The 19,376-nt window shown below is 60.2% G+C and overlaps 1 protein-coding gene across 2 annotated transcripts; it reads left to right on the top strand.

Moving 5' to 3' along the window:
* The first annotated feature begins 2,119 nt into the window (after positions 1–2,119).
* Positions 2,120–19,053, top strand: PMP22 (peripheral myelin protein 22). 2 transcript variants are annotated; one of them, XM_041468625.1, is made up of 5 exons: positions 2,120–2,247; positions 3,117–3,217; positions 4,321–4,411; positions 13,740–13,880; positions 17,521–19,053. In XM_041468625.1, the coding sequence occupies exons 2-5, from the start codon at positions 3,140–3,142 to the stop codon at positions 17,685–17,687; spliced, it is 477 nt and encodes a 158-aa protein (XP_041324559.1). In that variant the 5' UTR covers positions 2,120–2,247; positions 3,117–3,139; the 3' UTR covers positions 17,688–19,053. The 2 variants fall into 2 exon arrangements, with proteins under 2 accessions (XP_041324559.1, XP_041324560.1); XM_041468626.1 differs by lacking the exon at positions 2,120–2,247 and having other exon boundaries at positions 2,830–3,217.
* Positions 19,054–19,376: the final 323 nt, after the last annotated feature.

The following is a 19,376-nucleotide window of genomic DNA, read 5'->3' on the forward strand; positions in this document are numbered from 1 at the left end:
AAAGACATACAGAGGAAATGCTGCCTTTTTGTGTAGTTGGAAAGGGTTTGTCTTGAGAGGGATTTCGTCCACCTAGCCCGAGGAAAGGGATGAGCAGAGCCCTGAAGTGCTGGGTCAGTCGATGCCACAGCTAAATGAGCATTCGATCCCTTTCAGTCCATCCCTGCCTGGCCAGAACAGTTTTGGCCAGGTTTGAACAGTGCACCTTCCCAAAAGAAGTGTCCAAGGAGCAGGGAGTGATTTTTAGTGATGTGCTCTTCTCTCTGGGCTTTCTCCACCGTTTCCAACCCACGGCTCTCAGCCAAAACTGCCTTTGTTACCCACAGACTGCTCTTTTCCCTGGTTTGACTTTCAGATATTTCTCCCCACGCCTAAGAAGCTGCTTTTGGCACCTTTTCCAGACGCGGAGCTGGGGTGGGTTTGCTGTCCCACGCTCACGGAGGGGCTCGGGAGCTGTCTGTGACCCCCAGCCTCCCCGTGCCTCCCCCGCCGTGATCCCGCTCCTCCCAGGGAGCAGTCTGGATGTTCTGTGCAGAAATAGCAGCCGAGACCTCAGACCCGCAAACCCAGGTCAGAGAATGGTCTGGATGGCAGCCCTGGGGACAGGACCTTTCCAGGACCTTTCTCTCTCAGCCCCGAGCGCGGGGGCTCCTTCAGGCACCGGGCCCAGGACAGCCCCCCTCAGCCTCGTTAGCCAGGAATGTTCTGATGGTGGCGCAGATGTTCCAGCCCTCCGGATAGCACCGACAGGCGTCACGGGCTGCACAGGGACGGCAGCAGCAGAGGAACTGGCGGGATTTCTCGGAGGGGAAGGGAAATCGCATCCTTTGGAATCTCGTTTCAGCCGCTGCCTCTCCCCCGAGCCGGTCGGGTGCTCGGGGGCCGCTGCCTGTGCCGGGACCCCTTCCGTGAGCGAGGAGCCCGTGCTGCGGGAACACGCCTCTGCTTGCCAGGAGAGAGGAGCCAAGCACGCTTCCCCAGCTCCCTCTCCCAAGATTTACAGTGCCGGTGGCTGGATGCCGAGTTCCCTCGTTTGTGCAACAATGCGGGAGCTGCTGCGGGGAGAGGGGAGCGATGGGGAGTGCTGTGAAGGCGCAGGAGAGTGCAGGTCTCCTGGCGAGGTTATTCGGGAGCTGGGGCTGCGCTCTGTGTGTGGGGGGGTTGTTTGAACACATTGGCTGTGCTCGAGGAATGAGCGAGGGCGGCAGCACAGCCACCCCTTCCCTCCCGAGCACCTGGGTCACAGGATCCCAGAATGGTTTGGCTTGGAAGGGACCTCAGAGCCCACCCAGTGCCACCCCTGCCATGGCAGGGACACCTCTCACTTCCCAGGTGCTCCCAGCCCCAGTGTCCAGCCTGGCCTTGGGCACTGCCAGGGATCCAGGGGCAGCCACAGCTGCTCTGGGCACCCTGTGCCAGGGCCTGCCCTCCCTCACAGGGAACAATTTCTGCTCAGTATCCCACCTAACCCTTCCCTCTGGCAGTGGGAGCCATTCCCTATGTCCTGTCCCTCCATCCCTTGTCCCCAGTCCCTCTCCAGCTCTCCCAGAGCCCCTTCAGGTACTGGAAGGGCTCTGAGCTCTCTCTGGAGCCTTCTCCAGGCAGGACAGCCCTAACTCTGAGTGTTCTCCAGAGCTGTGGAAAATCACATAGTTTAGTGAAAAGTTTCTCAGTTCTGCCCAATTTGGCTCTCGAGTGCTGAAAAAGGTCGACTCCAAGCGCTGAATCCCTTCAGCTCAGCCAGACGCTCGTTCCCCAAACCCTGTGCCATGGATCCCGTCCGGGGCTGCACAACCCCCCAGGGCTGGGCGAGGGGACCCCGATGTGCAGAGCTCTGTCCCCCGGGCCCGGCCGGTCCTGCCCGCACCGCCCGGGGCTGCCGCGCCCACGGGGGGGCTCGGAGAGCGGGGCACGGCAGCTCCCCCCGCCTCGCTGCAGGGCCGCCTGGCAGCGGGGGCTCGGGAGAACGGGCTGCTCCTCTCCTGCCCCCTCAATCCCCTCGCTGTGGGGCAGGAGCCGCGTCCCGGGAAGGCAGCGGCTCCGCGCGCGGCTCCCGGGGGAGGCGGCAGGGCCGGGGCCGGGCGCTGCCCCGTTTATAGGAGGGCGGCGGGCGGCTGCTGAGCCCTCCCCGAGCCGCAGACGCAAACGGGGCGGTGGCCCCGGTTAAAGGGGAAACTTGACAGCGCCGCCGCCCGCTCCGCTCCGCGCCCGCTCCGCCGCCGCCAGCGCGCTCCGCTCCGCCGCGATGTGAGTACGGAGCGCCGGGGAACGGCCGCAGCCGGGAACTCGGGCTGGGGAGACCCGCCGGGGGCCGCAGTCGAGGGGGGGGAGCAGCACCCCCGCTCTGGGGGCTCTCCAAGGGAGAGAGGGGTCAGGGCAGCCCCCTCCCCTCTCCACCGAGGGGGAGACGGGCTGGGGAAGGTCCCCCCAGCTCGGGAGAAGGTCCAGGAGACCCTCTGCCGGGGGAGCCGAGGGGAGATGGGCTGAGGACAGCCCCGGAGAAGAGGAGCCCTGGCAGCCCAGTGCGCTGGAAGGGGCAGGGGCTGACGCCCCCTGCTCCCCGCCCCCTGCCCTCTCTCCGGGGGTCGCCAGGGCAGATGAGCCCGGTAAAATTCCCCCTGGGCTGGGGGCCGGCAGAATCACCCACACTGCTCCCATGGGTGGGTGGGCAAGGCACCCCCGCCCGCCTTTGCCCCGGAGCGGAGCGGGGCGGCCCCTCGGGTGCGATGAGCCGAGCCCGAGCCCTCCCGCCGGGCGGGGCCGGGAGCGCGTTCCCTTGGGAGAGGGGCAGCGGAGCCCTCTCGGGGAGAGGGGCCGGGGGCGCCCCGTGGGGACCGCCCCCCTTTGAAGGTCCCCGGGGAGGGGACTGGGAGGAGCCCCCTGGGTGGCACAGGGAGAGCACGCTCGGGGGAAGGTCTCGAGGGGCCCCCGGGGGATATCGGGGAGCGGGCAGAGCGCTCGGACCCCTCTCCGTCGGCGGGGCCCGCGAAGAGAACCCGAGCGCCAGGAACTGCCCCAGCAGCATCCCCCTCGCCGGGCGGGGCAGAGCGGAGCGTTCCTACTGTCCCCCGGACAGACAGACACACGCACTCAGCATCACCCCTGTCCCGCTGCAGCTCTGCCCTCCACCGCCGCCAAGATGCTGCTGCTGCTGCTGGGGATCATCGTGCTGCACGTCACCGTGCTGGTGCTGCTCTTCGTGTCCACCATCGTCAGTGTGAGTACGGACCCCCGCCCCGGGCTCCCGCCCCCCACGGCCGCGGCGTGGCAGGAGCAGGACGGGTTATTTCTGTTTGTGGCTGGTTCTACAGCCCGGCTGTTAGCAGGAAGCCTTTACTGGCTGGGTGCTGGTCTCAGTAACGGTGGGATTTGGGGATTTGGGGGTTTGTGCTCTCAGGGGAAGCTGGTGGGACGCTTGGCTGTGTTCTGTGGTGGTGCTCAGGGCATCCACAGAACAGAGTGGTACAGAGACACAAGGGCTGTTGGAAACCATCTCCTCATCCTCCCCAGGCTGCTTCACATCGAGGAGCAGCCTCGGAGCACCCCAAATCCCCTCCTTTGGGGTGATGCTGCTCTCTCCTTTCGCGAGGGAGCTCCACCTGCTACTGAGCTCCAGGACCCGAGCAGGCAGGCCGAGCAGAGCCCCTGCACGGGGCTGGCTGGGCACTGACTCCCCCTGCCCAGCTCTCCTCCTCTGGGGCTGGGAATAAGGCACTGCCTCTTTTTCCTAACCCAGCTTCCAAGGCTGGATCTGTGTGAGCAGCGGCAGCACCGAGGGCTGGATGCAGCACCGAGGCTTCCCAGCACTGTCCCGGGCTGCAGCCCAGCGAACACGTCAGCTGCTCGGGAGAGGCCGCAGTTGGCTTTGGGGCAGTTCTGTGGAGCTGGTGGCTTCCAAGCTTGCTTCACCAGGGGCTTCTTTCCCGGTTATTTTTTTCTTTTTTTCTTTTTCTTTTTTTTTTTCTTTTTGTGGTAACAGTCACGGAAAACGTTACAAAAATCTTCCGAGCCGTTAGGAATCACGTGGAAGCATTCAAATATCCCGGCCAGGCAGCGGGCGAGGCCCGGGGAGGGAAGCGCGGCCCCGCGGGACTCTCTCCGCGCTTAGAGCGCATAAAGAGCTTCTGTTCCTGCGCCGCGGGGCTAAAGCGGCTAAAAGCAAATACCGGCACTGACTTTCCAAACCCCTCTCGACGGAAAAGCGTGTCCCTGGGAGCGCCTGGCGGGCGGGCAGGCGCGGGCTGCGGCTGCTCGGTGCCGGAGCCCGGGGGGACACGGCCGGGGGGGCTCTCCTGCTCACGGGCTGTGTCTGTCCCGCAGCAATGGCTGGTGAACGGCGAGCACGCGGCAGACCTGTGGCAGAACTGCACCTCCGGCAGCCCCTTCCAGTGCCTGGCATCCTCCTCCAACGGTGAGTGCCCCCCGGGATCGGGGCTGTGCCCCCGGGATCGGAGCTGTGCCCTGGGATCGGGGCTGTGCCCCCGGGATCGGAGCTGTGCCCTGGGATCGGGGCTGTGCCCTGGGATCAGAGCTGTCCTCTGGGATTAGGGCTGTGCCCCCATGGGTCAGGGCTGTGCCCTGGGATCGGGGCTGCCCTCCGAGATCAGGGCTGCTCCCTCTGCCGCCTTCGTTCTCCCCCTGGCACCTATGGAATCAAGAGGGATTTGCCACCCGGGTTGTTTAGGATTCCTCCTCGGATTTTCCTTTCCCCATCCCCTTGCCTGCCGTGCTCTGCTGTGTCCCGGTGTGGGGACACGGGGCTGGCCCGGCAGGGGGGGATTGCTCTCGGTCCCCTCCCAGTCCCTGAAGCTGTGACGGGGCTTAGGACCAGGACTAGACCTGCTGGCCACGGCTCTGCCGCGGGCTGAGGGGCAGCCCCTGGCAGCCAGGGCAGGGTGGCACGCTCAGCTGCCCTGGCGTGTGTCCTTTTGGGGGGGTCTCCTGTTATTAGCACGTTTATCTTCTGGAATTCACAAACACAAGGTGTTCCTTCCTGTGACAGGCCACTGCGCCTTGTCACCCTGCTGGAGGCTCTGTGGCTCTTTTTGGAGCAGCTCCCTCTTGCTCTGCTCGTGAGGGGTTTGAAGGATGCACACGGGGCCCTGAGCACACCCCTGGAGACCTGTCCTGGTTTTGCGCTGGCACAGGCTGGGGTTTGGGCACAGCCCTGGCCCTGGGCTGGGCTCTGGGGGCTGTGGGGGCTGTGCCCTGCATGCCCTGCCCCTGCACGGCCACCGCGGGGCCCAGCTGGGTGAAGGCTGATGTCTCACTGGGTGACATCACCCCTGAACGGTTTGCTGAGGTCAGCAGGGGAGGACAGTGCTGAGACACGCAGTTCCCAGGGTGACCAGTGGCACCAGGGACACAAAATCCATGTCAGAGATTTGGGCGAGCCCGTGCCTCAGTTTCCCTGGAAGATAGAGCTAATGCCAGTGGTGCTGGGGCCAGCATTTGTTTTGTTAGCCTGGCTTGTGCTTTCCTGGGAGAAGAGATTGTCCCAGTGCAAGCCCCAGTGACAGCAGCCGTGAGTCCCAGCGCCGTCGCGGGGACACGGGCACACCGTGCCGGGGCAGGAGCACAGCGATGCCGTGCGGGCCTGGGGAGGGGGCACGGCCACACGGGGAGCATTCCGTGCTCCCGGAGAGTCCCTCGGTGCCGGGAGGTTGTGACAGGGTTTTTGGAGACTCCATCAGAGCCCCCGTCCTTGGGAGCGCACCACTCGCGTTACCCCGTGGGGAGGCGATGCCCTGCCGTGTCCCCGCGCTGTCGCCGCTGTCCCCAGCCCTGGTTTCCCTGGCGCTCCCCGCCCAGCGCAGGTCTCTGCTGACTCCTGCTGGTGTCGGGGCCAGCGGGAGCGGCTGGCTCGCGTCCCGGGCGCGGAGCCCGGGGCTGGGGGCTCTTTCAGCCGGGGGCTCTTTCAGCCGGGGGCTCTTTCAGCCGGGGGCTCTTACAGATGGGGGCTCTTACAGATGGGGGCTCTTACAGATGGGGGCTCTTGCAGCCGGGGGCTCTTGCAGCCGGGGGCTCTTGCAGCGTCGGCAGCCCCGCTCCAGCGCCAGTCATGCGAGCTGTGAAACTGCTGAGCCCCCGATTGGCATGAAAGGCAGCGCTTGCGCCCGGCAGCCCCGGAGCCTCTAAAGCCTCCCCAAATCTTTGGCTTTTCAAGCCCGCCCCGCTGGTTCTGGATGTTTACAGGACGCTCTGCCGGGGCTGGCAGGGCTGAGGGGGCCCTGTCCCAACGGGGCTTGGGTGGTTTCTGCACACCCGGCGGTCCTGCCGTGGGCTGGGAGTGTCCTCTGCCCGTTCCCAGAGCCTCTGCAGCCTTTCCAGCGCTGATTTTTCATCATTAAAGGGACGATAGCAGCGCTGATCCTGTTAAATGCAGCTGAGTTGGGGTGACAGCCCTGACGCAGTGGCGGGTGGGGCGGGATGAGTCCATCTGTAACGTCCCTTCCAACCCAAACCAGTCTGGGATTCCGGGATAAAGTGCCCCAGTGAGCTGCTCTGTGAGCAGAAGTTCACTATGCTCTCTGACAGCTCTCACTTACCCAAAGGCTCTGCTCTGGCACCAGGACCAGGAGGTTTTGCTTGGACAAAGCTTGTGCCCCATTCCCCTGCAGCCAGGGTGTGGGAGCAGTGCTGCTGAGGTCCTGCCTTCATCTTGTGGGACCCTGGATGCAGGCTCCAGAGCCCACCGCTGCTCTAAGAACATGAGATCAAAGGATATTTCCTGGGCTTATGTAGGGCCTTTCAGGTCTGTTTGTAAAAACAACAAGGATGCCACGTGGTCTCCTTTCCAGCAGGTCCTCCCTCCCTGTCCCTGCTGCAGGAGCTGCTGTCAGCCACGCTCTGGAGCAGCACTGAGGTCACAGGGCAAGGACACTGTGGCAGAGCCCCCTGCGAGGCTCCTTCCTCATCCTCACCCCCTCTCCTAGGAATCTGCTTATTTTCAAAATTAGGAACCATCCCATACAAATACCACACACCATCCTTGGTGTCAGCTCTCAGAACAGAAGCTGTGAGCTCCAGAGAGCCATAAGAATTCATTTCCCTGTGCCCAGGATGGTAATGAATGGTTAATCCTGGAGGGCCCTTGCTCTGGGGAACAGCAAGGAATCCTCCTTGGGAATTTTGGCACAACTTCCAGTCTTCACATGGAGGGCAGGTTTTGCTCTGGCCATCACGGTGGCCTCTGGGGTGTGGTTATTTCTTCTCTTTTCAGAAGGCAGTGGGACTCAGTGAGTGGAATTTGGGAATTAGACGGTGCAGGGTCACCTGTGCTCATCACGGGTGGGGATTTTGGGGAGTGGTGATGCTGTGGTGCCCCCTTGGTCTCAGCTGAGCCTCGCCTGTCCTGTCACACCTTTCCTTAGTGACCCTGCTGTGGATGCCAGCAGGACTTGCTCTGGTTTGCCCTGGGCAGGCTCAGGGCTGTGCTCCTCACCCTGCAGAGCCTCCTGGGGATGGGGCAGCGCCAGGGCTGGGCACACAGCACTTCAGCAGCCCCTGGGCACGGCGGGTGGGTGGGCTGAGCTCCCAGCTCCCAGCTCCCTGGCAGAGTGCGCGGGCTGGGCCATCCCAGCCGGAGCCACGGGCGCGTTCCCGCTCCCTCCCGTGCACAACGCCCGCTCGTCGCTTTGATTTTTGCATCTGCTGTTAGATAATGCTTTTTTTTTTCTTCAAGAGGCCGAGAACTATGGAAAAAATGTTGCAATCTTTGCTTGGTTTGCGCTGTCAGACATTCCTGGAAAGGACTTATCTGAGGAATTCGGCCCGGAGTGCGGCCTGTGGGTCGGCAGGGCCGCGTGCCAGCCGGGCCCGGCAAGTGCTCTGCAGGAGATCCCAGCCCAGACCTCCAGGCTGCCATGCTTTTTCCTCCAAAAATGGCCTTTTCTTCCCTCAGCTGGATGCTCTGTGCAGGAAGGAAGACTTTTCTGCCGCGTTCTGCTCTGGTTGTGGTGGGAGTGCTGGAAGGGGGCCGTCCATGGGGATCCCCCACACTTCTACAGCAGCAGGAGATGTTTCTCCTCTTGGCTTCTCACAGCTTCTCCCGTGGCTGGCTCGTCCACAGGCAGGCTGCTGGTTTGGGGCTGTGTTAAAGGGAAAAGGAACCCCTACACCTTGGGAAGTGCCCGATCACTGAGTGCCAGGGCGCTGTGGTGCCCACGCTGCTTTGCTGATGTGGTGGCCACAAGCAAAGCCCAGCTGGCTGCCCAGAGCAGATTTCATTAACGTTGTTAATAATGGGTGATACTGCCTTAACTCGGGCAGGGCTGAACCCCCTCTGCCAGCCTGGGGCACTGAAACTCATCCCTTGGTGTTCTGGAATCACCTGAGGGGCATCCATAGGATCCCAGATGGTTTGGGTTGGGAGGGAGCTGAAATATCAGCCAGATCCACCCCTGCCATGGCAGGGACATCTCCCACTGTCCCAGGTGCTCCAGCCCCAGTGTTCAGCCTGGCCTTGGGCACTGCCAGGGATCCAGGGGCAGCCACAGCTGCTCTGGGCACCCTGTGCCAGGGCCTCACCTCCTTCTGGGTAAAGAATTTACTCCTAAAATCTAAAAATCTCCTATTCCAAGGGAATATTTTATATTTCAGATGAGTTTGTCCCATAACTTTCTTGCCTTCAATAGGAAAGGGATTTCCTCTGCTTAAAACCAATTTTTTATTGTTGCTTGCTCTTCTTAGGAAGAGCATCTGATAAGGAGAGGTTGGGAGCTGGTTTTTTCTCAGCTGCTCCAGATGTCTTTGGCTCCCATTTTTTCTGTGGGAGGGGGGCTCAGGCAGCCTTCCCTGCCAAATTTGTGTTCTGGCCCACAGAGGAATGGGAGAAGAAGGCAGCATGTGGCCAAAGGATGGCTGTCAAACCAGAAGAAAGGCTGGGGGTGTCCCCTCCAGAATGTGCTGCTGGAAAACCCTTCAACCTGCATTTTTTGGCATTGGTGAGCCCCTGGGATGTCCCTGTGGGCTCAGGGTGAGTGACCTGCCCCAGGCTCGTGGGCCAAGGCACACTGCTGCCCACTCCTGCTGCCTGGACTGGCCATCCCTGGAGCCTTGGAGGATCTGGGCACGGAGCGATGGATCTGCCCCTCAGCACAGGCCAGCAGGAGGTCAGAGCTGCCACGACGAGGGAAAGGAGCTGCCTTGGGCTTTGTGGAGCTGTTGGAAGGAGTTTTTCGTGGTGCCAGCAGCTTTCTGCTGCCCCAGCTGCCTCGGGAGCGCCTCTGCAGGATGTGAGCTGCCGTGGGATGTTGGAGCGTGGCAGCTCTGGGGAGCTCTGCACGGCCTGGCCCCGTGGACTTCTTGGATGGAGCTTCAAGGAGAAGGAGAGGGAGGAGAGCCGAGAGGAAAGGAGGAGAGGAGAAGATTTGAGAGGTTTGAGGGGTTCATCTCCATCTGAAGGAGCTCAGGAGAGGAGCAGGAGGCCTTGGAGGACTCGGGGCGCTGTGTTCAGTCCCTGCCTCCCTGCAGCCCCAGGGCTCCCTCCTGCTCACCCTCCACCAACAGCCTGGGAGCTCTTTAGAGCCCCCTTTGCCCCTGGGATTTCCAGGAATCCCGGATCCAGCACAGCGGGGTGGCTCCCAGGGCATGGAGGTGGGAGCACTGGAAGGGAGCAGCGGGAATGTCTGGCAGGGCCACAGCAGGACAGGGCTGCCCTGGATGGGATTGCCCTGGAGCTTCCCGGGGACAGCGCCGTGCCCAGCTGGGCACACGGGAGGAGAGGTCCTGCAGGGCAGGAGAGGGGTCCTGCAGAGCAGGAGAGGGGTCCCAGCAGGAAAACTGTCACCTGCAGGGCAGGAGAGCTGTCCCTGGAGGACAGGAGAGCTGTCCCTGCAGAAGTGTCCCAGCAGGGCAGGAGAGCTGTCCCTGCAGAACATGAGAATTGTCCCAGCAGGACAGAAGTGTCCTCAGCTGGACAGGAGAGCTGTCCCTGCAGAAGTGTCCCCAGCAGGACAGGAGAGCTGTCCCTGGAGGAGAGCTGTCCCTGCAGCCCTGGGCAGAGGGGCAGGGCAGGGCAGGGCAGGGCAGCCCCAAAGGCACTGGAGCTTTTCTGGCCCTGGGGGCTCTGCCTGAAGGGCAGCCCAGAGTGCTGCAGCTGAGCTGGTGTTGCTGCTTCTCCAGTTCACCCTTTTCCAAGCCTCTTGGGGCTGTTTGAATATCAAAACCATTGCAAGTCCCAGCCTTCTGCTGCAACCTGGCCTCTTCAGAGGGGAGGATGTGAGCTGGGCTCAGGATCTTGGTCCAGCTGTGACACCTGAGAGTGTGCCCTGGAAAAACTCTGCTCAGAAAACCTGGCTTTTCCTGGGCTGGTGCCTTTGCACCCGTGCTGTTCCTGACCCTGCTGAAATTTAACTTGCAGCATGGGAGCAGCAGCTTTTACAGCTGGGGATGTGAATTTCCCTCCCTCCAGCTTCAGCTGTGTTATGTGCTACAGTTACCTCCTTAATGGATGTTTTCTTCCCCAGAAGTGGTTGCTTTTGAAATGTACAGAGTGTACACACTTGGCAAAGGGAAAACTCCATCTGCAGCACGTTCCCATCAGCTGCAGACCCCAGCACAGAGGGGTTTTTAATGCCCAGCACTCCTTTAGGGAGCTCTTACAGCAGTGGATCAGCTGAGTGCTCCAATAAGTGTCTTCAGTGTGCACTTTGTTTTTCCTCCTTGGCTGGGGCCAAAGAGGGCGTGGGGGGTGTGAATTAAACCCTGGGGGCAATGCCTGTCCTTCGAGGCCTCTGCTCCTGGCCAAGGGCACGTTTCCCCTGCCCTGTCAGTGCTGTCAGGGCACAAAACCACCCTGCAAGCAGCGCTGGGGCTCTGCTGCCAGGGGCTGGGCTGGCTGCTGTCTCTCTGGGAGACTCAGCTGCAATTCCTGCTCTGGGTTCCTTTCTTTCCTGCTGGATTTTAGGGCAGTGAAACATGGTCTTTATCTTGCCAGGGCTGAAGTCTTCTCCCTGCTGTTGTAAGTGGTGCTGTGAGCACATCAGGAAAGGAAAATTTTAAAGGAAAACTCAAATTTGTTTTGTAAGAACGTCTTGCTTTGTGTCTGGCTGCTGACAGGGCTGTAAGCCACGGGGTCTGCTCCGGAAGCGGCGTGCAGGGTGTTATCTGTCCTTTCCACGCTGCTTCCTTTCCTCCTTCCTCCTGAAGAACAAAGATATAAACACAGAGCTGAAGAGATGCAGGGGAAAAAATGGGATAACCAGCCTGCTGCCCAGGGGAAACCACAAATAACAGCCTGGGAGTAAACAGTGCTGACAGCTCAGCTGCAGCTCTGGGAAACTTGCTGTGTTTGGGATCCCGAGGGCTGGACGTGGCACCAACAGCAAAGGGTTAAAGGCACGTGGGGCTGAGCAGGTAGAAACCCTGCCTGCCGTTCTAGGGGTGTTTTTAAATGTATTACAGGCAATTAGCTGTCCTAATCCAGCTGGAGCCTGTGGGCAGCTGCTGTGGAGTTCATGGAGCTCTGGAACTCGCTCTCAGCCCTGGGCTGGGATCCTGCCCTTTGTTTTCACAAAGGAGGGCAGCAAAAGTCAGCACAGGCTGGATGTGAGCTCAGAGCTCTGGCCTGTGGGATCACCTCCTGATTTCCCTGCTCCCAGGCTGGCTGCCCAAGCCCTCTGGCCACGGTGGGCTCCCCCCTCACGCTGCCTTTCTGTGCCTCTGACACGGCTCTTTATTACAATGGGATTTGCAAAGCCTCTGTAAATCATTTGCATTCAGAACCAAAAACCGGGCAGGGGAGGCGGATGCAATTAAAGGGCAGCTCAGCTCAGCTCAGCTTTCCGTCTAGACAGCCCTCTCCTAAAATAACCAGCAGTGGGAGCATCCACCTCGCAGCAGAAAGGCTCCTCTCGGCCGGATCCCGTGGCCTTTGCATCACAAAGGGCTTGGCTTTCTGGTCCTTGGCTTTCTGGTCCTTGGCTTTCTGGTCCCTGCAGGGCTTGGCTCCGGCTCAGCCGTGCCCGGAGCTGGGAAGGGGTGAGAGGAGAGCTCAGTTTCCCGAGCCGGGAGGGGAGGGGATGGGATGGGAGCCCTGTGTGTGCTGAGGGATGGAGGGAGGTCAGCTCAGCACTACACATCCTCCAGCCACCTGGAGGTGGGATCTGAGCAAGGATTTAGGATGATGTTGGTGGTGCTGGAGCTGCCTCATCCCATTCCCAGAGCTGAAGGGGCAGGTGGGGCTGAGGCAGGGGGGATTTCCCTGCCCGGCTACCTGAGATGGGGGAATTCCACTGGACATTGTGGGTGCTCATTGCAGTGAAATCCACCCTGGGATTTCCTGCAAGCAGCAGCCGCTGCACAGAGCCGGGTGCGCTGGAGTGAGGGAAGGGCAGCAGCTGGAAGTGGGAGCTGTGACAGGGAGGGGAAGGACCAGGCTGGCTCTGAGGAGCAGGAGCTGCTCTGGGTGCTTCCAGAGCTTTGGGAGCAGGGGCTGCGTCTGCTCCTTTGCCTGATCATCCCGAGACAAGAGGCGGAGGCCAGGGGTAGAAATCCTGCTCCAAAGGCAGACACGGACGTGCCTGGGTGGCACGGGATGTTCCTGCAGCCGTGGGTTTGCTGGCAGTGCCACGGGTCACCACTGCCACCCCCGCTGAAGGCTGGCTGTGCCTCATCCTCGGTCCAAACCCCCTCCCCAAGGGGGGCTCACAGGGATTCTGGGGGGACGTGGGGTCACTTCTGTGGGGCAGACCTTGCCCTGGGCAGCCCTGATGGCCCCGTGTGCTGCTCCCAGGTTGGAGGTGGCTGAGCTGAAGGGCAGCTTTGTTTGGGAGCTTTGTTTGGAAGTTTTTCCACTTCAGCCATTTGCTGCAGGGAGCCTATTCCACAGGCAGAGGACTGAAATTGGTGGGAGTAAAAGTGTGGCAGGAACACGGGGCTGAGTCTGAGGCTTCAGTGCTGCCCCTTCCCATCTGGGGATCCAGCCCCAAGCAGGGTTTTTCTGCCTTTCACTGGGTGGCTTGTGCCTCAGTTTACCTGCACTGAGTCCTGCATTTTGATTTCAAACCCTCCAAGGGAAGGGGAAGGCAGAGGTATCTGTGAGCACTGCCTCTTTCTGCCAAGCTGCAGCAGCTCACGGCATGGAGCTGCATTTTGCTTGTTTATTTATATTTTTGTTACGTGGGGTTTACACACCCACTAAGCCTGGAAATAGCTGAGCAGTGACTCACACGGGCTGGTTTAACTGGTCTGCTCTGGGACACAGCTGTGCTTGGCAGCTGGGGAGGACTTCCAAAGGGCTCAGCTCCACAGGGGCAGAGGGTGTTCTGCTTCCCGTGTGTTTACTTGCCCTCGGAGCTCGGCCAGCGCGGTGTGCCAGAGCTTGGTGCTCGTGGCTTTGGTGTTTGCAGCACATCCCAGCAGCCAGGGCTGGGCTCTGGTGTGCCAGAGCTTGGTGCTCGTGGCTTTGGTGTTTGCAGCACAGCCCAGCAGCCAGGGCCGGCACCGAGCTGGGGGAAAGGCTCTGTCTGCCCTTTGCAGGTCAGGGTTTTGTCTCTGCTCTGCTTTGTGGCAAACGCTCCCGAGGCAGTGCCCAGGCCTGTGATCCGTGGCATTCCAGCAGCTGATCCGTGAAATCCCGGAGCAGCGTGCCCGTGCTGGGGGTCTCAGAGCTGGGGCACAGCCCCCAGCTGCCCCCAAAGCCCGCGGGAGCCAGGCTGGGCTGGTGGCAAGGCCATGGGCACAGCAGGGGCTGCACGTGCCCGCGCTGAGGTGTCTGTGTGTCCGTCTGTCCCCAGAATGGCTGCAGTCTGTCCAGGCCATGATGATCCTCTCCGTCATCTTCAGCGTGCTGTCGCTGTTCCTGTTCTTCTGCCAGCTCTTCACGCTCACCAAGGGCGGCCGCTTCTACATCACCGGAGTGTTCCAGATCCTGGCGGGTGAGGGGCTGGGGGTGGCACTGCCACCTGCCTCTGGCACCAGTGCCACCGCGGGCAGGGGGGCCTGGAGGGGGGAACAGCTCCTGGGGCACCCAGCAGCCAGGGCTGGGCTCTGGTGTGCCAGAGCTTGGTGCTCGTGGCTTTGGTGTTTGCAGCACAGCCCAGCAGCCAGGGCCGGCACCGAGCTGGGGGAAAGGCTCTGTCTGCCCTTTGCAGGTCAGGGTTTTGTCTCTGCTCTGCTTTGTGGCAAACGCTCCCGAGGCAGTGCCCAGGCCTGTGATCCGTGGCATTCCAGCAGCTGATCCGTGAAATCCCGGAGCAGCGTGCCCGTGGCTGGGGGTCTCAGAGTCGGGGCACAGCCCCCAGCTGCCCCCAAAGCCCGCGGGAGCCAGGCTGGGCTGGTGGCAAGGCCACGGGCACAGCAGGGGCTGCACGTGCCCGCGCTGAGGTGTCTGTGTGTCCGTCTGTCTCCAGAATGGCTGCAGTCTGTCCAGGCCATGATGATCCTCTCCGTCATCTTCAGCGTGCTGTCGCTGTTCCTGTTCTTCTGCCAGCTCTTCACGCTCACCAAGGGCGGCCGCTTCTACATCACCGGAGTGTTCCAGATCCTGGCGGGTGAGGGGCTGGGGGTGGCACTGCCACCTGCCTCTGGCACCAGTGCCACCGCGGGCAGGGGGGCCTGGAGGGGGGAACAGCTCCTGGGGCACCTCGGGAAGGGAAGGGAAGGGAAGGGAAGGGAAGGGAAGGGAAGGGAAGGGGATGAATAGTTTGGGGGTGTTGAGGATGGGATCCTGGGATGGGCCGTTGTGCCTCCAGGCTCTTGTGCCCTTGCACAGGGAAGGTGCAGGAGGGTTTCTGCCCCAGCCAGGGGGGCTCTGGAGGGACAGGGTGCCAGAGCACTGGGGCACAGCTGGGGCAGTAGATCACAGGGGTGCTGGAAGGAGAGCTCTGCCTGCTCCCCAGGCTGGGATGTTGGGTGTCCAGGGTGGCTCTGCTGGCTCTGGGAGCCTTCAGCAGGCTGGGTGAGGCTTCCACAGCTGCTGGTGGGGTGGGGAAAGTTGTGACAATCCTGTTTTGGCAAAAGAGGGCTTGGTGATTATTTATAAACTTGCCATGAGGGGGCCGGTGCTTTCCCCATGAGCACAGAGCCCTGGAGCTGCAGGGTGAGCTCTGACTTGGACTGTCAGCTGCTATTTTTAACTCTTTGAGAACTCAGGGCTGGAAAGGAGCCAGGGATCACGTCCTAGGCTGCAGTTCACCAGGTTCTGATGCAGTAAAGCCACTGGCTCTGTTTATGTTTCCATGTATAAAACCAGTGGAGAGGATTTTCAAGAGTTCAAGCTAAAAAATGTAATGGTGCTTCGAGGTCCTGGCTGCATTAGGACAAAGTGTCTGGGCAGGAGACTGATTCTTTCCTGGAGCTTCAGAAGTTAAACTAGAACCACCCGAGGTCCTGCTATTTTATCAGCGGAAAAACTCATTCACTGAGCTTAGACTTTAAACTTTCTGGGCATGCTCTAAGCAACTGGCCTTCCCAAACCCTGGCACAATCCAGAGCTGAGCTTTATTGGCATGAATTCCGTGATGAGTGGATCTGCTTGGCCACAGTGCTGAGTTCAGATCAGTTCACCATCTCTGGAAAAAGAGATGCATGGAAACCCCTTAGAGCCACGGAGCCAAGGAGGGAAAATGGGCATTAATAATGCAATTACCTGCAATTAGCTCTGTGAGAGCTTCTCTAATAGACCTGAGAGCAGAAGGCTTCTCTCTCCTGAGTGGTGCTGGTGAGCCCTCACTGTCAGAGGCGGAGAGCAGGGGGTTGCAAGGCTCCCGAAGGCAGGCCCTGCAGGGGTGGTGGGTGCATTACTGCTTGCAGCTGGCTGCAGCTGGGCCTCCCTGCCCAGAGCAGGGCAGGTGCCCCAGAAGAGCAGTCACAGCCATCACCTCTGGCCAGCCAAGGCCCTGGGCAGACAATGGCCGCTGTATGTGGCGCTCTGGAGGTGAGCGGGTGGCCACACGCCCGTGCCCTGTGCCCCAGACAATGGCTGTGCTCTCTGTGCCTGCCCGGGCAGTGGGAGTTGGATCCCGTGCTTGCAGAATGGAAACGGCTCCAGCGGCGCCTTCACGAAGTGAATTCCCACTTGTGCACTTTCCCTGAACAAAGGAGCAGTGTCAAGTGGAATTACAGCTCAAATATCACCGTGCTGAAATGTAGGTGGTCCTGAGGGCCGGGCAGGGGATTTGGAACTCGGCTCCAACAACAGCCCCACGGCTGGATAATGGAACTACAGGGATTGACTCAAAGAGCTTGTTTGGGGCGGGAATAGAGGTGGCTTTGTGTGAGCTCCGGGCGGTGCCCACCCCTGATGGGGCGTTGGCAACAACGCTTCAACGCTGCCCACCGGGGCTGGGCACCCCGGGGACCCCCACGGGCCCTGGCTGGGCAGGAGGGATGAGCCATGGGCACGGAAGGGTCTGCAGGGAGCTGGGGTTTCAAGGAGCAAGGTTTGTGGGGAGCAGGGTTTTCAGGGAACAGGGTTTGTGGGGAGCAGGGTTTTCAGGGAACAGGGTTTGTGGGGACCAGGGTTTTCAGGGAGCAGGGTTTTCAGGGACACAAGGTTTTCAGGGACCAGGGTTTTCAGGGAACAGGGTTTTTGGGGAACAGGGTTTGTGGGGAGCAGGGTTTTCAGGGAACAGGGTTTGCTGGGAATGGGGTTTGCAGTTGAGCTCCTGGTGCAGCTGTGAAGGATGGGGGATCACAGCCAGAGTATCCTGAGGCCCAGCTGGGTTTTTATCACCTAGAGAGGTGGTACAGAGTCCTGGCTTTGAAGGCCCAGCTCTGTGTCTGCCCTCCTGCAGCACTGCAGGGAGGTGGCTCAGGCCAGGGTTTCACCAGGGGAGCAGGGTTGGTCTGGAGCAGCATCCCTGGTCTGCCTGAGGGATGGCTTAGCCCAGGTGATGCTCCAGCTTTGTCTGCTCCAGAGCCTCTGGCTTTGCTTGCTGAGCATGGCAGAGACATCACAGCACCCGCTCCCGAAACTCCCAGGGACAGGGGGATCCAGGGGGGCAGAGCAAAGCCAGCTCCCGTGCTGCTGCTGGCTGCTGTCCTGTGTGACTCGGGGTCCCAGCAGGGACTGGCCGGTGCCATCACTGACTGTCCCTGTGCCATCACTGACTGTCCCCGTGCCGTCACTGACTGTCCCTGTGCCATCACAGACTGTCCCTGTGCCATCACTGACTGTCCCTCTGCCATCGCTGACTGTCCCCGTGCCATCACTGACTGTCCCCGTGCCGTCACTGACTGTCCCCTGTGCCATCACTGACTGTCCCTGTGCCATCACTGACTGTCCCCGTGCCATCGCTGACTGTCCCCGTGCCGTCACTGACTGTCCCCGTGCCATCACTGACTGTCCCCTGTGCCATCACTGACTGTCCCTGTGCCATCACTGACTGTCCCCGTGCCATCACTGACTGTCCCCGTGACATCGTTGACTGTCCCTGTGCCATCACTGACTGTCCCCGTGCCGTCACTGACTGTCCCTGTGCCATCACTCACTGTCCCCGTGCCGTCGCTGACTGTCCCTGTGCCGTCACTCACTGTCCCTGTGCCGTCACTCACTGTCCCTGTGCTCCCCCGCAGGGCTGTGTGTGATGAGTGGCGCTGCCATCTTCACAGTGAGGCACACGGACTGGCACCAAGCCTCGGAAAACACCTCCTACGGCTTCGCCTACATCCTGGCGTGGCTGGCCTTCCCCCTGGCCCTGGCCAGCGGCATCGTCTACGTCATCCTGCGGAAGCGCGAGTGACGCCGCGGGACGCGCCCCGCGTGACCGGGGCACTCGCGACGTCCCCGCAGCAGACGGAGGCGGGGGAGCATAGACGAGAAAACGGAAAAGAAAATTAACCAAAAAATCAAAAAACAAAAAAAAAAGGAATAAACCCTCCCATCCAAACCAAACCCAACCGACCCCCAGAGGAAACACTCAAAGGGTTCCTTGTTAATTGAAGATGTATATAGTATCTATGGTTTAAAAAACCTATTTATAACACTTTTTACATATATGTACATAGTCTTGTTTGCTTCTGTTGACCATGCGCTGTTTTAAAGCCTAAAGCAAGTGCCTAAGGACCTCTCACTCCTAACAGTGTAACAAGAGCGCAGTGATTTTTCTCTCGTGCAAAATCCTCTTTGAGCTGAACTCTCCTGCCCTGTCCCAGCCCGTCAGAGCCCCCAGCTCTGGTTTTGGGCTGGCGTGGATCAGCCACGCCTGGTTCTGCAGCCGGAGGGCTGGGCCCTGCTCCTGCCACACGCTGTGATCCACAGGGCATGTCCAGATCTGACGGGAGACGCTTCCAAAAGGTTTGAAGGATTTCGGAGCAAAGGCTTTGATTGCCCCAAGTGCCTAAATGACTTATGTGCCTAAGTCCCACTGCCTTGCCGCCACACCCGCTGGGAATTTGGGCTTTTAAATCACTTAGGCCGAGCTGCAATCCAGCCCGGGCCGTCCTCCCTCGCTCGGCTGCCGGGGCTGGGCTGTGCCGAGCTCTGGGAGCTGCTGCTCCCAGCCTGGAACGTGCTCTGCCCTTGCCATGGAGCTAAACTGCCCCGAGAAGGCAGCCAGCCCAGTCTGTCCCTGAAATCCAATACCAGATGTATGAAATGGTGCTATCTATTTACCATTCCTTGCCCTGCTACGCCATTTAACCTTAGTCACTGGAAATTCAGTTAACGACCTTGAGGTAAACAACCAAGCTAGAAATGAGAAATAATTCTGTGTAATATAAATGAGCTATAACTGCTTTTGTACTTAGATTTGCTCTTACTATTATTTTTAATAAAGCATTTATAACCAAGATTCCTTTTTCCCCTCCGTGGTGCAGAGGATCAGAAGCAGCTCTGGCTGGAGCCCGTGGGGCTCTGGCACAGGAGCGAGATGTGAGTCCTCTGTCTGTCAGCAACGAGTCTGGCCATGAATGGAACAGGCACCAGCACAGACCCCGGGCTGCCTCTGAGGACTCCAGACACTGTTGCTTTTTCGATTAATCTTAGGGTTTTTTGGGGTTCTACTTTTTTTTTTTTTTTTTTTTTTTTTTTTTTTTTTGCTTTGCTTTTCTGATTTTATACCGACTGTGTGGACTAAGAAGCAATGAAATAAAAGTCAGAATAACTCAGGTGCTTCTGCTTGTTGGGGTTTTGGGGGTTTAGAGGTGGACTCTGCTCCACCAGCCTGCTTGCACAGCCATCCCATGGCATCATGGAATCACAGAGTGATTTGTGTTGGAAGGGACCTCGAAGCCCATCCTGTTTCCCTGGCTGTCCACCTGGGCTGCAAACACACAGCTCAGCTCGGTGGGGACAGGAGCTGCTGGGTGACCCCTGCACCAGGGTGCTTTGGCACCTCCTTTGCCCCTTTCCCCCATTATCCCCCCATTATCCCCCCGTTATCCCCCCGTTATCCCTCATTATTTCCCTGTTATTTCCCCCGTTATTTCCC

The sequence above is a fragment of the Pyrgilauda ruficollis genome, unplaced genomic scaffold (genome assembly GCF_017590135.1).
Source record: "Pyrgilauda ruficollis isolate IOZ18807 unplaced genomic scaffold, ASM1759013v1 scaffold222, whole genome shotgun sequence".
Classification (NCBI taxonomy): domain Eukaryota; kingdom Metazoa; phylum Chordata; class Aves; order Passeriformes; family Passeridae; genus Pyrgilauda; species Pyrgilauda ruficollis.